This window comes from Nyctibius grandis, chromosome 1, assembly GCF_013368605.1.
Source record: "Nyctibius grandis isolate bNycGra1 chromosome 1, bNycGra1.pri, whole genome shotgun sequence".
NCBI classification, from domain to species: Eukaryota; Metazoa; Chordata; class Aves; order Nyctibiiformes; family Nyctibiidae; genus Nyctibius; species Nyctibius grandis.
Window position 1 is genome coordinate 64,904,976 of NC_090658.1, and position 23,035 is coordinate 64,928,010.

Below are 23,035 nucleotides of genomic sequence, written 5' to 3' on the forward strand. Positions count from 1 at the left end.
CTCCCGTGCAGCAAATCATGCTGTCTCCTCAGTTTTGCAAATGCAGATGGTAAGAAAAGCAATTCCTCCACACCTTTATCCAGGAAGTGGGACAAAGATTGGTGACAGGAGATAAAGGTGACGGAGCAGCTGAAGTTACTTTTTCTAAGAGAGGCGTGAGAAAGAGTAAGCATAATAACTCTGGCAAGTAGCTCTGTTTCCTCCTTTTTCTCTCTTTGAAAGCCTGTGAAGAAGCACGCATGTCAAGGATCCCCAAGCTGCCTCCATTTTAGGTCTAGAAAAGGTGTTATTTGCAGAATCTCTAACAGGAGCTTAAAAAGCTGCTACATCCTCCTTACAGCTGGGGAGGTGTGTAGCAGAAGAGGTTTTTTCTGTGCCCTTCTCACCTGGCCCAGCACAGCCTTGAGGTTGCATGGTTCAGGTGCAGAATGATCTGGCATTGGGGCACTGGGTGGAGATACAGAAACAGGAGGGCACAAAAAGCTGCCATCTCCATCTTCGTTGGCAGCACTTCATTTGATTTTTTGATGTGCATATAAATTTGGGTTATTTGCAAGAAAGAACAAAATCTCTCAGCATAAATTTCTCTACCTGTGTGAATTCGAAGTGGTGTTTCTGAAAAACTCCGCAGGATGAACGGTTCGAGTTTTTCAAGAAACGGGGAGAGAGCAAAGTCCCAACATGACACAGAGGAGGACGAGGCTTTTTCAGCGTCTGGGGCTGACAGGTATGACACAGTATCGGCACTTAAAACACAAACCGAACGCAGCCAGAGCGTGGCTGAGCGTAACACCATCCCCGCGGCTCAACGGCCGCCGCCAGGCTGTAGCCCACCCCGGCCCCATGGCTCCCGCGTCCTCCCCTGCCCGGGCGCCGCTTCCCCTGCCCGCGGCGCCTCTCAGGCGGGCCGGGACGCCCGCCGCTGCCCGGGACGCCCGCCGCTGCCCGGTAGTGACCCTCCGCACCGCCCTCCCCGCCGCTGGGGCGGGGCCGCCCGCCCCTTCCCGGCCGTGCCCCGGGAAGCGCAGCGCGCAGGCTCCGGACCACAGCCGAGCCGAGCGGTGCGCGGCGGAGGAGCACGAGACGGGGCGGCCCCCGCGCGCGCCCCCAACGGCCGCAGCCACCGAGCGCCATGGGGGTGCGGCTGGCTCTCCTGGCGCTCGCCGCGCTGCTGGCACCCCGCCGGAGCGCGGCCTCCCTCGGGGAGCAGCTGCTCGCAGGTAACGGGCGGGGCCGGGCCGGGAATCCCCCCGGGGACGGGACGGGACGGGACGGTATGGGCAGGCCGGCCGGCAGCATGGGTCCCTAAGGGTCGCGGAGGAGGCGGCGGGCTCGGAACTAGCGGCGCCGCCGGTGCCCCGCCCTGTCCCGGAGTCGTTCGTGACCGAGCGCCTCTGGGGCCGCGTCCCTGCAGCCGCCCTCCGCGGGCGCAGGGAGCCGGAGGGGAAGCGGCGGGGCCCGCTTTTCCGCCTAGAGAGCGAGCAGCCGGGCGGCGGCGAGGGAACCGGGTCCCGCTTTGTTCGGCTTCATCGCTCGCTACTCGGGGGCTGTGCTGTGTTGTCCCGGGTGAGTTCTCTCCTGGGATGCGAGATCGAGCTTTGCCGTGGCAGCGGTCTAGCGGCATGCAAATCAGCTCCGGTAGGATAGCACCGTCAGCGCGTTTTGAAACTGGTCTCGGCTGCCCGGTTGTTAAGAGGCGTAACCCCTGGCCTTGCCGCACCTGTAATAAATGGTTACAGCCCTTTACGGTAAGGTGGCTGATACCAGCCATGATGTCAGGCGTTTGTACATTTTGTCACGTAAAGCAAGAGCAGGGTGTGCATCGAACAGGCCTACCCCGCTGTGCTTTTTAGATGCGTGTGGCCAAAAAAAGCGGAGAAACTGGGAATTTCAGTGCAAAGATGGGGAGTCCAAACAAGGCATCGGGGATTATGGCCTTGACCACAGGTGTGGTGGCACCTTTCAGCCAAGCACCGGTGGGGAGGACGGGTGGCCCACCAGCAAAAACCAGAGTTTTGTCTCTGTTTGGGCAGAGTTGTTGCAAGTAAATTAGAAAGAAATACTCAATTTGGTTTACAAGTTTCACTTCAAATGAAACAGCTCATTAAAATGAGAGATTGCTGTCTAATAGCTCAGGTCAAAAGAGAACATGCGTTTAACTTGTAACAATATTGAGAGCTGTATACAGGGTGTTGCATGTTATGCCCTTCATGAAAGGGCTTGAAATAGGAAGCACTTACACACATTAGATAAACGCAGCAGTACTCTCCTGAGCTTCACCCACAAAGCAAGATCCGTTTACCTAAAATGCTGCTTGCAGTTGGTTGCAGAAACAGTAATTATGTGCCCAGGCTACTTGGATTCTGCAAATGTATAATGCAGATTACTGGGACTTTGTGCAGGTCAGATCCATGCCCAGGTGGAGTGACTGAACTCGGTTGCTCCTGGGGATGGGCCACACCATATGGGACTGTGGAAGACTGCTTAGGTTTATCTGATGTGGACTAGGAGTAGTAAAAGTGGTAATCTGCATGCTGACTTGTCCCTTGGTGGTTTACATCCTGCCTATCCAGTTTGTTTGACTCGGTGGCTCATAGTTAACCAGTAAACCTTGCTGGGAAACTCCTTTTTTTTCACATTTTAGCAGTGAGGAGGTTTGGTATGTTAAATACTGTCTTTCAGGATCTGACTTCACCTCTTTTAAGGGCATGCTTTTATTGCTGATAGAATATGCTACTTTTACATTGCATTAAGCAATTTTAAGGTAAAAACACAATACTAGTAAATAATTTGTAAAACAAACCTGCCGTAATCCAGCCTAGTCCAGCATAGCAGTTACCTTGGTGTAAGACTACAGAACAGTGCTGTGATGTAGTTGATGTATGGTAAGCTGCCTAGAAGCAAAAAGCTCATTTTTCTGCGTGAGTGCAGCAAACTCTCTGATGAAAGGAACAGAATATACTTCTGAGTTAGGTTTTGAAAACACAAGCAGAGTTTTCCTGGTTACTAGCGCTTAGGTTGGCCACAGCCTCTATAACCATACCCTTCAGAGACTTTAGCATTTAAGCAAAAACTTAGGTTTTTAGTGAACAAAAACATGATGAAGGGAATTCTAATAGACATTGCTGTGTATTAGCTGAATGAAAATGCTGGTTATGTCTGTAATGATGAACTAATACTATGTCCTTACTTCATTATTACATTGATGCAAGCAGATATTCTGACTTACAGTGGAAAGATGACAGTAGAAGGGGAATTCTGAAGCATGTTTATGATGCTTTCCTTTGAAATGATACAGTGATTTTCTTCTTAAGTAGGGCTTTCAGTGTGCTGGTAGGGTGATACATACCTCAAGGCTGAGCGTGTAATGAGGAAATGCCCAGTCATCTTCATCTCAGGTCGTAGCACACAGTTTTCCTTAGAAAAGCCAGAGCACCTAATGGTAGTTGTCTGAATAGCTGAATACCCCCTGCATTTCCTACAGCTTGGTGCGCAAGATGTCTGCATAGATAGGCCTGTGGCTTATCAGTGGAGCTAGGAGCTTGTTGATTGGAACTCTGTCTGCATTTAAGTATCCTGGAAGAGGAGGTCCCTTGTCAAGATTATACTAGTAGTAGTAGAAGATTTGGAGACTGTGGTAGCAATTCAGGTGCTTCTTGCACCTTGAAAGCTAGATTTCCAAGGCGATGTGTGTACTTCATTTTTGCAGCTGACTTCCTCTTGTGTGTGGTGATCTTGGTGGTCTTGATTTGTTCTTTTATGGTTCAGGTTATCAGCAGTCGTAGCAGTTCTTCTGTCCAGCTGCAAACAAAAACAAGTGAGATGACAGAAAGTGCTGTATTTAGATACCATCTATTATAATGACTTCCCAGCTATAATAAAAAGAATAGTCATAAAACACATAAATCTTTAGCTTCTGCTGTTACAACAGTTTTTAAAATGTCCATCTTGTACAACTTACTGTGTTTTTTTTAAGGTGGTGATCTAGGTCTGCCTCTCCTCTCAGTACAGCATACCACCTTGTGGAGATTTTTATCATAAGCAACATTATAAAAGCTCTGCAGAACGGTGTGAAACCTCTGAGCCCTGAGGAAATAAAAACGTGTTGTAAATAGAAACTGTGAAAATGCACTAAGTACTGTGCATAGTGTTTACTCCCAATTCTTTTAAGTTCATTTCACTGAATATTTAAAAAATTAATAGCTTTAAATTTTACGCCTAGTCTTCATACTCCCTTCATTTGAAATGGAATGTGGTTTCCTTTTTGTATTTAAGATCTTTTGAGAACTTCTGATGGAACCTTCTGCATAGAATTGCTGTTACGTGCACTAATTTAAGCTTGTTTTTAATAACTTTGTTAAGGAATTACCATCAAGGCATAGGAGCAGCATTACGAGAGAAGTGTACGTGCTGGGTTTCTTTTGGAGGGATAAATGAAAGCGGGTGAAGGCAAGCACATTCAAACCTCTCCACATGCGCTGTGTGGCTGCTGCCGCTTAGAAGGCGGCCAGGCAGGGAGCAGGAACAAAATTCTTCAGCACCTTGCTGCTTGGTGTTTGCCAGTCTGTCAAGCTCCCCACCAGAGCCGGCCTACTGTCTCCCCTCCAGCAGCCTGACGAGAGCAGGAACTGGGCTATTTATCTTTAGCACCTGGCCTGCTAGAAGTGCACAGCAGAGGTGGAGGCACGCTAACCCAGGTGTGCTGCCCTGAAGGGGAAGGTGGCAGTGGTCAGGGCCCCTCTGTGACAGCCATTTCCCATTTCTCCCCATGGCACGTGCTTGGTGCTCTTGCAGCCTGTGCTGGGTGCCCACCTCTTCCTGCTGAAATTCTGTCCTGCAGTTCTGGGCAGTGCTCCTAGCTCGCTTCTAGCCCCCAGATGACTGTACTCTGCTTTAATACAGGCCACTTTTGTTTGATTCAGAACAGATTGAAGTGAGGTTCTAAATGATTAAAGAGGTCCATTCTAGAAGAAAATGAAGGTTTCAGAAACAGACTTAAATTCTTTTTATGTGCTATTTTTCACCCTTAGCACAGACTTGCTACTCTCTAAATTCATTTTCCAGGGTGTATGCTGCCTTTTTGCCACCTTTATTTTTTTTTTTTTTTTTTTCATTGTGTATTGCTGCAGGGTCCTGTAGAAGTATTCTCGGGTGGTGCATATTAATCTGATCTTTTTCCCCTTGTCTTCTCCTTAAGTGGTGGTGAAAGCTAAGAGGAATCACTTTTTTACATTGGTGATGTCACCAGAGCTGCTATCCTTTCTGGGTGCACGTAAAGTGACTATACGAGCTCAGAGCACAGGGCTGGCGTAAGGAAGGCACACCGTTTTTGCAGTCAGGGGCCCAGAAGGGACGGATTTGTTCGCATTGTATCTGGGTGTCTTTTAACAGGCTAAATGATGAGTTACCCACTTGGTGTGAATCCACAGCAAAGTTCAAACTATTGTCCCTCTTGGCCTATTGAAGTGGATTAAAACTGTTTTCCTATGACATATTGCTTGGGGATTATAAGGATTTGTTTGTTTTCATGGAAATCCAAAAAAGGAGCAGACTTTCAAAAGATTTTACTTGTTTTTTCCACAGTTTCTCTTTTTAAGCTTTTGATTTGTGCACTCAATCTGTATTTCAGTGCCTAAAGGATTTTTAATAGACACATGCAACTTGAATGATCTCTGCAGTTCTTTAAGTCGCTGTTGTCTCAGGTGGCTGTACCGTAGAGTCTGCACTGTGGGCTCATCAGGCCCTGCTCTGTTATGTGCATTATTGCACTTCAGTTAAACTCCCACTTCCGTGAACAGTCGTGCCTCTGTGTATACAGTAATGCCTCGTGGCCTCTGCCAGAATGAGGGAAGGAACTTTGGTGTTGCACAAGACATAAACATCAGTTTAACAGCTCTCTCATTTTACGTCTCTGAAATGTCCCCTCCTCCAGTTCATTAATTTTTGCCGTTGGGCGATGCGTTGCTGAGGCTCAGTGAACGGGTGGGACATCTGCATATATAAAAAAATAAGTCCTTCTCTATGTGCTTTAAAAATAGGTTTTATTGAATATATGGCTGTTTCAAACTTGTGTTTCACAAGTACTACACATAGGTAGTATTGTTCAGAAACCTTTATATAATGAACAAGATAGTCTAGTTTCAAGCAAGTATAGAAATCTTTCTTGATTTGCATGTGTCTGACCCTGCTGAGGTTTGTGAAAGATGTGCAGTGTGGTGTTTTTGGCTTGGGGAAGTGAATGTACAAAACAAGACAAGCTAGACTTGCAGATACAAGCAAGTGTTTTCTGGTTTGATTGATGTTTTTGAAGCAGAACTATATCATATATTGTGTACAACTAGTGGATTAGTTCTGTAAGTTATCTTAGTTTTAGAAGATGCAGTTAGATACACTTGTTCCTGTTACTTTGAGGGAAAAAAAAACAAAACAAAACAAACCCTTATTTCTTAGCAGCCTGAAACCAAGCAGCAGATATTTGCAGTAAAAGAAAAGTCTTTCCGTGGCATTTGGTTTTTAATTTCCTCCCACATGTATTTCCTTCCTGTCCGCTATGCGAGTTAGCTGAACATGTGAATGTCTCCAAAACTTAATTAGTTAAGATAATTGCACATTAAGAAGATACTTGATTATAGATATACACACACCACAGTAGTCACGCCTGCTGAGGTCTTTGCCACCAATATAGCAGCAGTAGTTAGTCTGGACTGTTAGTATATGAACAAATAAATATTTCTCTCTGAGTTACTAATGTTGTTTATAAACTGATGCAGGTGTGAGTTTGCTGAGATAACTGTGTGGTTGCATTCCCATGTCTGTTCTCTATTAAATGCTCAACTTCTAGGTCACCCTGTGATCATGCTTGTGCTTGCTTTTACCTCCGCTTTAGTCCTGCCTTTGCCTTCCAACATTCCAGTTCTTCATCCTTAAAATCCAGGCATGCTTAGTTTTCTTTTAGTAATCTTAAAAAAAAATAAAAATAAAATAAAAAAAAAAGTAAACCTGACTGGCCTACCTTTGCCTGTTATGCCTTTGCTCTCTGGACATAGAGTTGCTGTCTGAAGTTCCTCTTATGTTGTTCGACAGTGCACATACCCAATTCAATTTCTGTATCTCTGTGAAAAAATGTTCTTGCTGATGTGTCTGTTGCCCTTCTGTCAGGCAGTATTGCTGTCTTACAGGACAAGGTGAACGGGGCTAAATGCGGATGAAAACCACTGCATTTGAACTGGAAGCAAACTAGAACTTACTGTCTTGTATCACACATCATGACATGATTTACTGATCAATTTTCTTATCACTTTTTCCACAGTTTCTCACTGTTTGAATTTGTACCTTGAGTGTTGCTGCATTTATGTTTATTATAAATTAGAAGTAGTTTTATGTTTAAAGATTACTGTTGTGGCACTAGCCACTGTCACCTTCCTCCAGCTGTGCTTGCTGAACAACATAGAACAGTGTGTAACATGTTTAAAAAAATAAAGCTTCATTATGGGTTAAGTAGAAGAGTATTATAAGTACAAATGTATTTTGGCATTTTAACTGGCAGAATGCAGAAATGACATATATAAAGATTAAACATTAGCACTCCAAAAATCTGCAGTGTTCTCTATGGTCTGTAGTCTTGATGCTGCAGTGAAATGAGGCTGGGATATCCCCAGGCTCTGTCTCTGCACTGGCACAAGATGGGGAACTGGCCAGAGGAGAAATCATTAAAAGCCAGATAAACAGCCTGAGTAAAGGGGCTGAGAGCTGGACTACGAAAGCCATTTGCGGGGGGGCAGGCAGAGGGGATAACAGACCCGAAGAAAGGGACTAGAACTGTCTGGCCAAGGCATTAAAAGTAGAATTTCCATGAGTGATCACAAGCTGATCCATTTTCCGTGCCTGCTTTGAGGTCCTTTGGTCTGAACTGTTGCAGTGCTGAGCACTCACTTCTGCAACTTAAGCAGCTGTGACTTGCACTAGGTTTCTGTGTGTTACTGCTAAATGACCTGAGCAGTAAGGTCCTTGGTGAGTCAGATTGGTTAGGCAGGGTTTGCAGGTAGAGATAGTTTTGCATTAAAAGAACCATTGTAATTAGGGAAAGGAGATGAGCTTTTGGGCTTTCTTTGGCTTTAAAGTAGGACCAGCAAACCTCACAAATAAATACAAGCTGAGAAAAATTTACTTTTGACTTTACTACGTATCCATCAGACCAACTGAGAGACAATATGGCTAGTACCTGTAGAGAATAAGGGAAGTGGTAAAAGGAGTAATAAGGTATTGTATATTAGAAAAACAGGGGGAGGTAATTCTTGGCCTGTGAAACATGGAGAGGTTAATGAGGTGAGAGGAGATGTGCTACAAAGCTATTTCTTTACTGGCTTTTGTTTGTAAGTAGAGTTACGACTTTTTAGCTTCTCAGCTTATGCTGAAAGCGGTCCTTTATGTCTGTCTTGGGGATATGGAGTGAAAGATCAGAGAGGGAGATAGTGCTTGATGAACTTCATCACCGAAAGCAAAGTTGTTAAAAGTGAGGATGAAAAGGATGAGCTGGTGGTATGTGTAAACTCATTCCTGTAAGTGGTGAAGGCCAACTTGTAGTGCCATTAGGGATCTTGACATGTTAGTGGTGACATTCCTAGTGGCTGGTAGGTGGTTTATACGGTGATACAGTTCGTGAAGAAAGTTGTGTTTTCATGAGGAAAGCTTTGTTTTCTGACAGTTCCTTTGTAGTCTTAGAGCTGGAGCATGTTAAAAATCATCTCTGGATGGAAGAGGAGAGGATTAGGTTGAGTAGTCTTTCACGGAGCTGTGGAGGAGTGACTTGGTAAGTTCTTTTTAGTTCTAATTGCTTGCTCAGCATTCACAAGTACTTCCTAGTATTACATTTCCATGCTATTTTTCTCCCAGTTTATACTTGTGTTCAGTGTTACTCCATGCCATGTGCAGAATCTGGCATTTCTTCTTGTTAAATTTCATGCCATTGATGATTGTCCAATGCTCCAATTTATCTAGATCCCTCTGCAAGGCCTCTCGTCCCTTGAGAGATTCAACAGCACCTTTCAGTTTAATATAGTCAGCAAACTTGCTAATGGTGCATTCAACTCCTGCATCCAGATCATTGGTAAAAATATTGAGCGGCCCCTGGAATTGAGCCCTGAGGAACACCACTAGTGACTGGTTGCCCCATTCACTACAACCCTTTAAGCCCTGCCCTTCAGCTAGTTCTTCATCCAGCACACCAGGTACCTCCTCATCTCACAGTTGGACCACTTGTCCAGAAGAATGCTGTGAACGACAGTGTCAAAAGCCCTACTAAAATCCAGAAAAACTACATCCACTGCCTTCCCTTCATCTACTAGGCGAGTGACCTTATCGTAGAAAGATATTAGTTAAACAGGACTTTCCCTTTGTGAACCCATATTGACCATGTCTGATGATTGTAGTGTTCTTTAAATGTCTTGCAGTAGCACCCAGTGTGATCTTCTCCATAATTTTTCCAGGTACTGAGGTAAGACTAAGAGGTCTGTAGTATCCTGGGTCTTCCCTCATGCCCTTCTTGTAAATTGGAGTAACACTGGCTAGCTTCCAGTCTACAGGGACCTCCTCAGACTCCCAGCATGATCAGAGGAGTCCTGCTATAACATCTGCTAGCTCCTTCGGTACTCGGGTGAATCCCATCAGACCCCATGGACTTATGAACATTCAGCTGATATGACTGATCCCTTCCAATTTCAGTGTCCACAAATGGGAAATCACTGTTCCTGCACTCGGGGTCCTCTGACTCAGAGGACCAGGCAGCCTAAGGTCTATCAGTATTATCAAAGACTGAAGCAAAGAAACCCACTGAATGGTTCTATTTTTAATTCCTCCCTATTAGTTAGATGACCATCTTCAACAAGGATCAGTCCAATGTTTTCCTTAGACCTCCTCTTGCTATTAACACACTTTAAAAAGCCTTTCTTGTTGTCTGACACAGCACTGGCCAGTTTCAACTCCCGTTCACCTTTGGCCTTTTGTGTCTGCTCCCTGCATATGCGAACCACAGCTTCCTGCAAAGCCTGACCGTGCTTCCAGAGATCATACAATTTCTTCTTCTGCCTGAGTTCCAAGAGGAGTTCCCTGTTGAGCCAAGCTGGTCTTCCGCCCAGGTTGCTTGATTATGACACCATGGGATTGCCTGCTCATGTGCTTCGAAAAGGTGGTTCTTAAAAACTGACCAGCGCTCGTGGACCCCTAAGTCCTCAAAAGCAGATTCCCAGGGGACACTGCCAAGTAGGTCCCTGAGTAGCTTGAAGTTTGCTCTCTTGAAATCCAGGGTAGCCACTCTGTCTATGTACAAAATAAAAAATGTGGAGATGGGAGGAAGAATGAGGGAGGAGAAAGCAAAGTGGTATGTAATTGCATAACTAAAAGCCATGTAGCTTCTACTGGCAGTTCAAATATGTTCTGGGATTTTGTTTTCCACTCTTCTGTTAAGTGTAGTTTTATTTCTATAATAGTACACAAAGGTAAAATTTTGTTAGACTTACTACACTGTGCCTTGAAACTAAATACTTGAAGTAACATTTGTGTGCGTTGACACCTCTTCTGTCAACTTGTCACCGTTTTTTTCTTGTGGTTGAGAATTTGATGATTGTGTTCCTTTTTTCCGATAACTGAAATACCACTTTTGTACATATTAAAACATAACTAAACCACAGCATCATTTGCAGAGTGAGGTATGTTACGTGTATCAAATCTTCGTGGTTAATAGCATATCTCAACCTCTGTGTGTTACTTTCTGTAGAGTGTTATATTTGTGGTCTTGTTCTCAAGATGTGAAAATTGTTTGCTTTCCCTCAATATATCACAGAGTGAAGCTGGAGCACTTGGTTTGCAAGCAAGCAGCAGTCTAGAACAGGTCAAATATGAGTTACCTGTCGACATTTCACAAAAGCTGTACTAAGAGAGTATTAAGGCTACCAAACCAGACGTTGAGAAGCTAAGAAGTAACAATTAAAAATCAATTGAGTGACCTTCATTTTTTTTTCTCCTTCTGAATGCCGTGCAACAGCCTTCAATAGTTACAGGGCCATGTAATTTGCCTTCCCCTGAAGCTGCTCCCCCGATATCCCTGTTGCTCTTGGTGCTTACAACAGAAGATTGCTGTCCAAGGAAACTATCAATGCTGCTTTCTATTTTTGTATCGCTTACTACGTTACCTTTGATGTTGTTTACTAAATGTACTTAAAATGCTTTCCTGTGTATGGAACTACATTACAGCCTTGGTGTTCAAATTCCTTACAAATGTTAGTAGCTTATTGTTGTCATCACAGCCTTCCAAAAATACTGCTGGAGTGGTAAAAATGGCATTGTCAGAAATTCACATTGAATCCAGGCTTTCCCAGCAGGCCTGTTGTCTTTTGGCAAGGCTGAGGTAGGAGACAGTAGGATTCAGTAGGACTCCCTTGGAGCACAGACCCTGATGCTGCAGCTTTGATATCCTATCTCCCCACTGCCCACCCCCCCGATTCAGGTTCTGAATGGCAAGAGAAATCTATAGGAGCTGGGCTAATCTCCTCTAACTTTAGTAAATTCATACTATCTGTCTTGCTGATATATCTGTGTAATACCAGCGGAGGGGTAGAATCATCACAGCTTATGAACCTGATAAGGGCTGTCTGATGGGCTTGCTTTCAATGGGCATGGGTTATCTGAGGTTCTGGGTTGCAAACAGGAAGAAAGCTGTCTCTGTAGGAGAGAAGGATAATAAATCAGCTTGCAGAGCTCATATGTGTTTGTGCTGGTGACAAAGTAGTCCATTTGGGGGGAAGTATTTGCCACTTCTATGTCTAATTTTTCCAGTCATTTCTAGTGTGTTGCCTTTTCCAAATAATTTAGAAATATATTTGGCTGTTCTTATGTTTGACTAGGACTGTTTATCAAAGTGCAATTGTTCTATTTTTTCTAGTGCCTTCACCAACGCAGGCTGTAGTAACATCTGAAAATTTCAAAACTATCTTGCATTGGCAGTACCCGCTTATGTCTGAAACTCCTCATTTTACTGTGGAAATCAAACCTTACAAGTAAGTTCTTATTCTTTTGTAATTTCCTGTACCAGATATTCTCTAGTAGCATATAAAAGCAATCAGTCCATGACAAATTCTTTTGTTTCTATGTGGTAAAGTCATGTAGGGTGAATGTTGCCTAAGTGTAAATTAAAGTGAAATTCGTCAGATAACAGGATGGTTGAGGTTGGCAGGGACCTCTGGAGGTCATTTGCTCCAACCTCCTTGCTCAGGCAGGGCCACCTAGAGCCAGTTGCCTAGGACTATGTCCAGATGGCTTTTGAATATCTTCAGGGATGGAGACTTCACAACCTCCCTGGGCAGCCTGTGCCAGTGCTCAATCACCTTCACAGATGTTTTGTCACAGGCAGTGTATTGTACAATATTGTGCAATTGAAATTGTATTAACTATTACTTGATCTGTTTTACAGTTTAGGTTACTATAAGATCGTCTCAACTTGTGTGAACGTTTCTGTGCATTTTTGTGATCTCTCAAGGGAAATAAATGATGCTTTTGCCTCTCACTGGCTTCGAGTTAAAGCTGTTGTTGGGTCACAACAGTCTGAGTATGTTGAGACAAATGAGTTTATTTTGCAGAAGCATGGTAAGTTCCATCATAAACTAAACCTTGTAGTTTTTTCCCAAAATTTAAGAAGTTAGGAATTATCCTTTTTGCTGTATTATTGTGTCTCATTTGAGAATATCGTACAGTCAGGAGTCCAGGATGAAATGAAGCATGATGGTTGTTCAGTAGGAACTTCTGTAGTTCTGCTTCTGTAGGGACTTGTTAGCCCTGTCACTGTGGTATCTGAATATTTTCTTCAAAACTTCTAAAGGCACAAAAGTGATGCTGACTGTGCACTCTGTGCATCCTTCCCATATTCTTGCCTGGTGTCCCAGACACCAGTTTAGGGTAAGAAACTGCCACTGGAAGCTGTGGACCTTTAGGCATCATTGAAGTAGTATCGAGGTGGTTGGTGATGCCTTGCTTGACTCTATAATCACATGTAGTGACAGCTTTGGGTGTCTAGGTACTATCTAGAAGGTATGAGAGTCCACTGTAGCTGGATAACTAACAGTTACTCATTCTTCATGTAAATGCTTTAGGCTGCTTTGGGAGAAATTACAGTTTTTCACATCAGTATTATAAAAGTAAATTGTGTGTCTAGACTCCAGGCCACCCTGTCCAAAACAGCAGGGCAGGCCCCAGCATTGCATGGGCAGTGCAAAGCAGGCACAACAGAGCGAGGAAAGACTGAGAGACTTCCTCTCGTACTCGCTCCATTCTCAACACGTAGCTTTCAGGCAGGACATTGCCCTTGAGATTCTCCCTGACTTGGCCTATGCTTTAGATAGAGCTGGATTTCTGCGTTCCTGGAGCTGAAGAAGTGGAGTCCCTCTTTGATTTCTGCTATGATTCCTTCCCCACCCAGTAATCCCATGACTTGGAATCAGGGCTGGTTTCTTGTGTTTGACAAAGGGACAGAAATCATGGTAATAATGCAGAGTTTGACAGTTTGCCAAAAATTGGCAGCCATGTGTGGAGGAGAGAGACAAAATCTTTTTCCCATTGAACAAGAAACTCATATGTTCAGTCAGATCATTAGACACCAAAAACTGACTTAGGCCATTGCCATCAGGCTTCCTAAGTACTGTTGCTCAAGATGAGATTTGTTTAGATTTTCAGATAGCCTTGTACAGTATTGGTTTTAGCTGAATGTTATTTATGGTGGGATCTAGTCAGCAGTATTTTGTGTTCTGTTCTTGTTCACATATAGATATTTAATTGCTTTGTTTCTGTTGTCAGTGAGCTGAATTTTTATAGCCTTATGTGTATAGAAAAGTTGGATTGCTTTACTGAAACTCTGCACAGACAATCTCTGTTTCCATTTTAGAAGCAGGTTCATGAATGTATCCAGATGCCTCTGTTACTTCTAAGTGTCACAGCTGTGCGATATTAACAGCATTGAAAAAAACATGTAGTTCTTCTCAAATCTCTGATGAATTTTGGAAAGCTAACTATAAATAGTATATTTTATGTTAAAAGCTTTGGCCTAACAGCAAAGGTGCAATGTGTTGCAGGAAAAATAGGACCACCAAAACTGAATGTCTCAAGGCATGGTGATAAGATCGTGATTGATATTTACCATCCTGCATTCCCATCTGTGGAGGGTCTTCCTTGGCTCAGAGACATTTATTCAGAGCTCACATATTTGGTGACTTTTTGGGATAAGAAAAATCAGGTAAGTTACAAAATGAAAACTTCAAATTGAAAATACTTGTTTACCTTAAACACATAAACAAGGGGTTCACTCCTATGACACACAGATACCAAGAAAACAGTTGGACGTAACTAGGACTGCTGAAGCCCTAAAATGTCAAGCATGTCACAGTGAGATATGTGACTGGAAGGTCTGGATTTTAGTTGTCCAAATGGATGTCTTGTAACAAAAATGAGATTATTGCATTAGCTGTACACAAGACAGTTACTTGATCCCATGCTATTGTTTCTGTGTACATGCTAAAACATGAGTAACTTTACTTGTGCCCCTTTCACTTGTCTAGATAGACCTTTCATTTACACAGAATCACAGAATCAATCAGGTTGGAAGAGACCTCTGGGATCATCGAGTCCAACCATTGCCCTGACACCACCATGTCAACTAGACCATGGCACTGAGTGCCATGTCCAATCTTTTTTTAAACACATCCAGAGATGGTGACTCCACCACCTCCCTGGGCAGCCCATTCCAATGTCTAATAACCCTTTCTGTAAAGAAATTCTTCCTAATGTCCAACCTGAACCTCCCCTGGCGAAGCCTGAGGCTATGTCCTCTTGTCCTATCGCTAGTTGCCTGGGAGAAGAGGCCGACTCCCACTCCACTACAACCTCCCTTCAGGTAGTTGTAGACTGCAATAAGGTCACCTCTGAGCCTCCTCTTCTCCAGGCTAAACAACCCCAGCTCCCTCAGCCGTTCCTCATAGATCAGACCCTCCAGACCCTTCACCAGCTTGGTCGCCCTCCTCTGGACTCGCTCCAACACATCAACATCTTAATTTAAGATTACCTTTCAAGATATTGGTACAACTTTATTTAGCAATCATGGAGGGTGAACTTGAGGAAAATAATAGTAGATGTGTTTGTTTAGAGTTAACCTTTTCATATGCATCCAGGTACAAGTTTTATAAGTGAATTAGGAATGCGAATCTAGACTATGAACAGCACAAATTTTAGCTAAAAGCACTGTGGTCTGATGAAATATAACATCTTAAGGTAGTTCATAAGCTGATAGCCAAAGTTCACACAGCTTTTTCAAGGCATATAGGTGATGTAGGAGCCGCAACTAATAGTGTTTCAACATTTTTTGAAGTGTTGGAAGGTACTGTAACATTTTATATTGTCGTACTGAGACAAGTTATATAATCTGACTTTCATTTTTTGCAGAGTAAAGAAGAGTTCCCTGAAGACAACTGTACGATATATAAATGTAGTTTAAACATCCCAGTTCCTGCTGAAGGTTCCACTTACTGTGTTTCAGCAAAGGGAAGTTTATATGGCGAACTGATGGTTGGTGCCCCATCAGAAGAAAGCTGCATTCATGTGCCTCTCAAGCAGACACTGAGTAAGAGGATTCTAAAACTTTAGTAAGAACATACTGAGTCTTACCAGAGATCTGTTCTAGATAACTATTCAAACTCTAATATAGCCATCGGATGACTTGGATGCCTATGGCAGAACATGAAAAAAGGGAAAGCATCATCATTCTTTTCCAAATGCGCTTTACTGGTTCTGAAGACCTTTAAAGATCATGTATTATTTTCAAGTAACCATGACTGGTTTTGGGTGCTTTTCCTGCTTCATTGGTATTACAAAACCTGTTTCCATTGCACCTGATCATTGGTGTAGTTAACAAATGACAAATTGATCATTCACCGAGTTACATGGTTTTCAGAAGCGCTGTCTCTCTCTTAACAAATGGCTTTTTGCTCAGTCTCATCACTGAGGAACATGTATATAGACTTTCTGGAGTTTGAAGCAGCTATAAACTTGTGTTCATAAAACTGAGGTATTGACATCATCATCTTAATTGAAGAGAACAAAGGCAATTAGTGACCCAGCTTTGTATCTCTGATAACCTCTTACAAACTTTTTAATGTTACTTTATTATGGCCCAAAACTTCACTAGAGAAAAGAGATAAAATTGATAGAAGCAGTTGTGTTCTTCTTTTATGCACAAGAGCCAGCAGTATGATTGAGAGGAAGGACATTAAGGAGAGTCAGACTAGTGGAATCTTGCTGGTAATAGTTAACAATTCTATGTTTTGGAAGATTTCACATTTTAATTTTATTGTACATAGACTATGTGTAATTATTATGTCAGTTAATATGCTATCACATGGAAAATATCAAATCTGTTCATCCCTGTCATCTCTAAGGAACAAAAAATTATTTATAAAATTCCTTTACCTCTATAAAAACATGATTGTGTTTATATAAATTGAAAATCTTCTGTCATGCTAGTTTTTATTTACTTGATATAATGCTTTATAAATTAAGTTTTCTTGAGTGAAGAAAGGTGGTAAGTTGACAAATTCATGCATTACAGCTAAACATTCTGAGCTCTTACAGTTTCTGAAGTTATTCTAAATGAATTCTAAGTAAAACAGCAATGCTTTATTTTTCCAAACTTCCTAACAGATTTTGCTTTAACTTCTTAGGTACACAATATATCATCATTCTGTGTGTTGTTCTTCTGATCCTGAGTCTAATGTTGCCAGTGTGGTGTGGCTGCAAGAAACTAAGGAAGAAGAACATAAAGCTGCCTAAGTCTTTGGTAAGTTCAGACTACTTATCTGTGTCAGATTTTTAATACCCAACTAGGTAACTTTTATAAGTACATCTTTATGCCTGTCTCATTTTTTTTACCATGGTCTCATAGATGTTTAGGATTTATACCAGTCTAATATTCTGACAGCCTCTACAACCAGATGCCTTGTATTTGTTTTAGGGCTAGACTTCAGTTTCTTTTTGACTGAAGTAGCAGTAGTTGGTCTAGTTTGAGAACTTAGTTCTTAAAAACCTCAGTGTGTGGGCGTACATAGACAGGTTTGTATTCATTCTAGTAGCAGAGGCACAGAACCACATAATCACTGAGGTTAGAAGAGACTTTGAGATCATCTAGTCCAACCGTTTTGAGTCAAGCAGGGTCAATGAGAGCAGGTTGCCCAGAACTTTGTCCAGTTGGGTTTTGAATACCTCCAAGGAACGAGACTCCACAAGCTCTCCGGGCAACCTATTCTGGTGTTTAACCACCCTCACAGTAAAAAACTATTTTCTTACATTCAGATAAAATTCCATGTGTTTCAGTTTGTGCCCACTTCCTGTTGTCCTGTCACTGGACGCCTTTGAGATTCCTTCATTACATGGTAATATGGTGATACTGCTAAGTGCTACAATGTTATTAGTGATGTGCAGAGTAAGGGGAGGGGGAAGTAATAGTGCTGTAGGAAGAGGGAAGAACAACTAGGGGAAACGTGTTCTCACACTGAGCAGTCACAGGGAAGAGAGGTCAGCAGCTGCTCTACCTTAAAAGCTCCCTGTAGCTGTCTGTAGGAACATCCACTCTGTTTCCTTAAAGAGCAGCAGCACTCCTTGCTTTCACATCAGGCAAGAGAGGAGTATCTGACAAGTATTGTTATAACGTCCTCCTGGTGTATTGTTAGTCACAGCAACTGAACAATCAACAGCAGTTGAAACAGCTTTTAAGAACTGCCCTGTGAGGCAGTAGTAAATGGTAATTGTATCAAGAGTGTATCTTCTCAGCAGATGCAGGAAGTCTGGTAAGACTTCTAGAGGGAAGAGGCAATGATCTTCGATTCCATGTTCTTCATCTTCAAGACCCTTTAAAGTGACTCCTTCATAGTGCAGGGGGTAGCTCAATGCCTGAGATTCCCCTGGAGCCTGCTTTCTTTGGAACAGAATGTTAGGAGGTGAAACTGCTCTGACTAAATGGAGATATCCAAGCCAGTGATGCTAGCTAGGTCCCTTTGTAGTAAGCAGAAATCTAGTCCATCAACTTGGGCAGCACAAGGTGATTCATCTCATTCTAAAATAATATGCACTTCTGGTCAGACAAAACACTCTAAAATGCCTGTTTGTTTCCATGGACTGTGACAGAGCCATGAGACTAGTTCAGAGACAACCGTTCACACTGTAGACTTTAAAAAAATCAGATGAGAGAAACCTGTCTGACAGAAATCTGCAGCTAGACCCCAATATCAAAACACATAGGCCTGTAAAAAAAGTGAGACAGTGGAGATTTTTTTTTTTTTCCGTCTCCACACCAGTATGTAACTGTCTGAATACATAACATTATGTCCTACATATACACACAGTAATTTTTGTGAAGACTGTTCGTTATAGCAAAAGACAGCTCATCCAGAATGACAGTGCTATGCTCAAAGGATCTGAGGTTATTCTGGTTTCCCAGTACCACTATGGTATCGCATCTAAGGGATCAGGAAAAAGAATATCTCACAAACACCATGTGTGCTCCTTAACTCCTGTGAGCTTCCTGATGCGTGCTTTAAGTTCACACTTTAGCTCACCTTGTAGAAACTCATTTGTGTGCCCAGATTCTCAATTTACTGGGCTATATGTTATCTTGTGATTCCTAGGTTCCAGCGTACCATGGTCTGGTTCACAGTCCACGTCATGCTTTGTTGCTAAGGAGCTGAATGAAACCTATAACTATTTATAAAGGTTGTTACCTGGGTGGTCAAGCACTGAAACAAGTTCCCCAGGGAAGTGGTCACGGCCCTGAGCCTGTCAATGTTCAAGAAGCATTTGGACGATGCTCTTTTAGATGTACGGATTAGCTTCTAGGTTGCCCTGACTGGAGTTAGGAGTTGGACTCTATGTGCCTTGTGGGTCCCTTCCAACTCAGGATATTCTGTGATTCTGTCCATTCACATTGAAGTCTCTAGAGACAAATACGAATTGCAGAGCTCATAAGGATAGTTTCAATACAGGTAATATGAATGATGTGGTAATGTAAAACAAATAGTTAATAACTTGTCATTAATTATTGATTATTTTTATAATTAATAATTTCAAGTAATGAATAAATAATGTAAATAATTAATATGAAGAATAACTTCCTATCATTAAACTTATTGCTGTAGACTTCTTGGAGCTGAGGGCCTGTCACTGACCTTTGAATATGTACTAGACATTTCTTTCTGTACAGGTTATGACCATTGTGCTTTACCTGAGCTTGTCTGAAAATGAAACATCTAGGGAGTTTTTGCATCTGTTAAAAGGCTTGGTAAGGTGTCCTGCCTTAGGACTGCTGCCTTCCAGTGATCTTTAAGTAGATGCTAAACCATCATTTAGTTGGAATTCTCCAACAGAAGGAAAAATAAGAAAGAATACCCATCAAGCAGCTGCCTTTGCTGAGAGTCTTCATATACCCAAAGAAAAGAAAAAAAATCCATTGCCATTTAGATCTCAAGAAATTTTATATTGTCTTTTCTATGCTGTGTGTGACTCCCAAGAATAACATGTCAGTCATGTACAGGTCCTACTTCCACAGTGCAACTGTCCTTCAGTATGGGTATTGCATGATTACCTTCATTAGAGAAAATGTTGATTTAAATGTTTTAAACATGCTTATTCATAGTAGGATCCTACCAGGAATACGCATCTAGTGACATGCGACTGATTCCTTTACAAGACTTCATCATGCTAGTCTTCTGCTGGATCACAGGGATCTGATCTTTCAGCAGTCCAGGTGTAGTTAGAGCTGTTCATTTTCTTTCATTTATCTCACAAAGTATTTCAAGAGGCCGTCTTCTTCCACCCACCATCTTCAGTAATTCCGATTTGTCCTGTACTAGATTTCTGTTGTAAGATTTGTGATAAGGGCTTATCCACTTTAAAAGGAGCCTGGCCTTAATTTACTGATATGCTGTGGGCATCTCCCTCAGCTTTAACTTCTCTGTCTCTTTTTTTCAGTGCCTCTTATGTTTAAATGGTGGCAAATATTTTAGAGGGTAGAAAACACCCGCTCTGTAAGAGAAAGACTCATTGAAAAGCATCAACTTTCATTTTTAGCTTATACTTAAGTCAACTTTTCTGCTATCTGCTGGTGCTTTATCAGAGCCTGACAGGAATGACAAGGCTGTGTTCTCTCGCTATATTTGTGGATCACAAAACACTTAAGAATTTTTTTGTGACTCTGCCTTTTTTGGTTATACAACATACACTTTTGATTTGGAGAAATCGTAATTTTCGTGTACATTTTGACTAATATTTGCCACAAATAATTGTCATCTTACAAGAGAGAAGCTGCTTCATTAGCTTTTGTGCAGATTTTTTTTTTTTGTCCTGTGAGTGTCTATAGGGCAGTAACGTAGTCTCCTATTTATACATTTACACAGCATTAATTTGTTGTGGAACCATGCAAAGGTCATGCAGATTTTGTCAAGGTCCTAATGAGATTTGAAATGGACTTCTCAAACTCTCATCCAGAAAATGTGCACCTGAAAATTACTGGGAATTAATAGGTGGACGAGCCCTTAGAAAAGAAAGTTAAGATAGAAACAGTTGATTACCTTAACTGATACGGATTCCTTGGGATATGTTATTTATATGTATCCTTGAGCTTGGCTTCCACCAGTGTATCTCCCTAGTCTGTTGAGACAGTGAAAAACCTGAAATCTCAGGTGCTCTCATTGGAGACAGGAAGATATCTGAGCACCTGCACATGCCAGGAAATACTGCTGACATCCAGCTTAAGCTCACTGATTGTCAGTTTGCTAGTATTAGATAATGCACACAAAAGGAAAATACTAACTTACCTATGGTAAATACTTTTCTTCAAATAGCAACCATATCTTAATTATGCTTGTTACTTGAGATGCTTTGAATGGCATTCCAGTTAGTGAAGTAAGCTGTGATTCTTCTCTTTGAAGATAGAAATAACTGCATGAATTGCTAAATTGTCTTGTAGTTATGACTCAGTGACTCTTAAAGAACCTTTGGTACCAGGAAACCCATGGGAGTTTGTTTTTTTTTTCTAATGGCTTCCTTCTTTCATGGATGGCAATAGGAGTGTCTTTGCACCATCTTGCTTTGGTCAAAAACTCACTAAGAAAAAAACAGATTTCCTTTTTGAGAACAAAAGTCTTGGATGTAGTTGTATAGAGGGTGCTTGTTTTATCCTCAGTGTCTATCTCTAAGCATTGCCAGCTGTCACTGTGAAATGCAGAACCTGTGTAGAGTACAAGGCATTCTCTTAACACATTTTAGAACTATGATTTTTAGAGCCATGTGAAAATGCCAAAAGGACAGAAACAAGAACTCGCTGGTTTTTAGTTTTAACTTTAGTATAGCATGTACTGATATGGGGAGAGATGGGAAGTTGTAAATGCAGCTTATAGCCGTAGTTTCTATAGCATTTTGTTTTAGTTGACGTTCCTCAAGTATTCCAGCTTACACAGATAATTATCTTCTCTTGTCACTTACTGTGTGACTATTGGAGTCAGATTTTTGCTACCCCCGAAAAAACTACAGGTGCTGGTCCCTTCAAGGTCAGTGTTGGTATCGCATAAGTATCCAGTATTTTTTCATGTATCTATATAAACAGATTTTCAAAAGGTACATTAATCCTACCAGCTGTTCATAACACTTTCAGCATCAACGCATTATTGATTGTATTCTGGTTTCTGCAACTATCTTTTAAGAATCTGCTTCTTATGAATGGGTGGTTTCCATACATACTTGTGGAAATTACTCTGAATATTCTTTATATAGTATTCTGACTGCTTCCGCATAACAGAAAATGAACATAGAGAGAGAATGATGGCTGAATGGCAGCTAGGTTGTGGTGTGGTATATTCTCAGCGTCAGGAGCCACTTCAGTGCTCTTTTTACTAGTTTTCCAGCGGTAGTCCTTGATTCCCAGGGGGATCACCTCACCTTAGTGGTGCTAACACAGCTGTTTGTAAAACTCACTTAGATTACAAATAACTGCTCTTCAGGAGTGTGTGTTTGCTTTGTGGTGGTGTTCGTTGTTTGTTTTGTTTTTTCTTTTAAACTCCAGTAGTTTCATTGATCCAGCATAAACCACAGTACCATAGACAGATATCAGGGCAAATGAGGGGAAAGGTATAGGGATGAAGTGAGAGGTGAAGGCAAGTTCTAATGAAGTCAGCACACTGTGGAGGTATGAATGTAAAGATACAGCCTCACAACCTTCTGATGAAGGAAGATTCTTGAAAAGTACGGTCAGATCTGATCATCTGGTTTTGATGGTGCTCTCAGTTCTTACTCTAATACAGACTGGGAGGTTCTTTTTGCTTATTTGTAGCTTTTTGTAAACAATATTATTTTCTCCCCCTTTTCTACTCCTACCTATATCCCTTTCTTCCAAATTTGCCTCAGCCTGTATTTTCAGTCAGATTTTTTTTTTACAAAGTATCTCACAAAACAGTGGTTGTGTACATTTTATTAAGAAGTTAGCTTATCCATAGTACTTGATAGTCTGTGATACGCATATATAGTGAATTATGAAATTTGGAAAAGGATGCTATTAATTGAGTAACCCTTTCTCCCTATGCTTCATGTTAGCTTTAGGGAACACCATCATACAGCTGAAAATTTACCCTACTTTGTTTTTCATAGGTGTTCTTGAAAACACTTTTAAAAAAAATTCAAATGATAAGAATCTAAACAGTCTGAAGGCATGTCAAATTGTTTAAAACAAGCTGGAGCCTGGCCATTGAAGGAATTAATACATTCTTCCTGTGGAGGAGTGTAACGTTTCACTTTAAAGTGAAACGTTAAAAGTTAAACACAGCATTGAGGGAGTGCTTAGTGATGCAGGAGAAATAACCAGGAAGACTTCAGCGTAGATATGACTACTGGATATGCATAAAGGTTCTCATGTCATTTTAAAGATCTCTTTCCAAAGTTCACTTCCCTCCCAGTTGAGACAGGG

General features: G+C 41.8%; 1 protein-coding gene across 5 annotated transcripts in view; it reads left to right on the top strand.

Annotated features, from left to right (window-relative positions):
• Positions 1 to 1,061: 1,061 nt before the first annotated feature.
• The window catches only part of IFNGR1 (interferon gamma receptor 1), a 28,873-nt gene continuing 6,899 nt past the window's right edge, over positions 1,062 to 23,035 (top strand). For 4 of the 5 annotated variants that reach the window (XR_011048966.1, XR_011048967.1, XR_011048971.1 and 1 more), the window contains exons 1-6: positions 1,062 to 1,220; positions 11,936 to 12,050; positions 12,464 to 12,636; positions 14,115 to 14,275; positions 15,478 to 15,655; positions 16,752 to 16,867. Coding sequence is in view for 2 of the 5 variants with exons in the window: in XM_068410322.1 (XP_068266423.1) it covers positions 1,133 to 1,220; positions 11,936 to 12,050; positions 12,464 to 12,636; positions 14,115 to 14,275; positions 15,478 to 15,655; positions 16,752 to 16,867 (831 nt within the window). In the remaining 3 variants the exon portion in view is untranslated. Of the gene's footprint in view, positions 1,221 to 10,037; positions 10,258 to 11,935; positions 12,051 to 12,463; positions 12,637 to 14,114; positions 14,276 to 15,477; positions 15,656 to 16,751; positions 16,868 to 23,035 lie in introns of those variants that run through there. The other variant, XM_068410339.1, reaches the window with a different exon arrangement.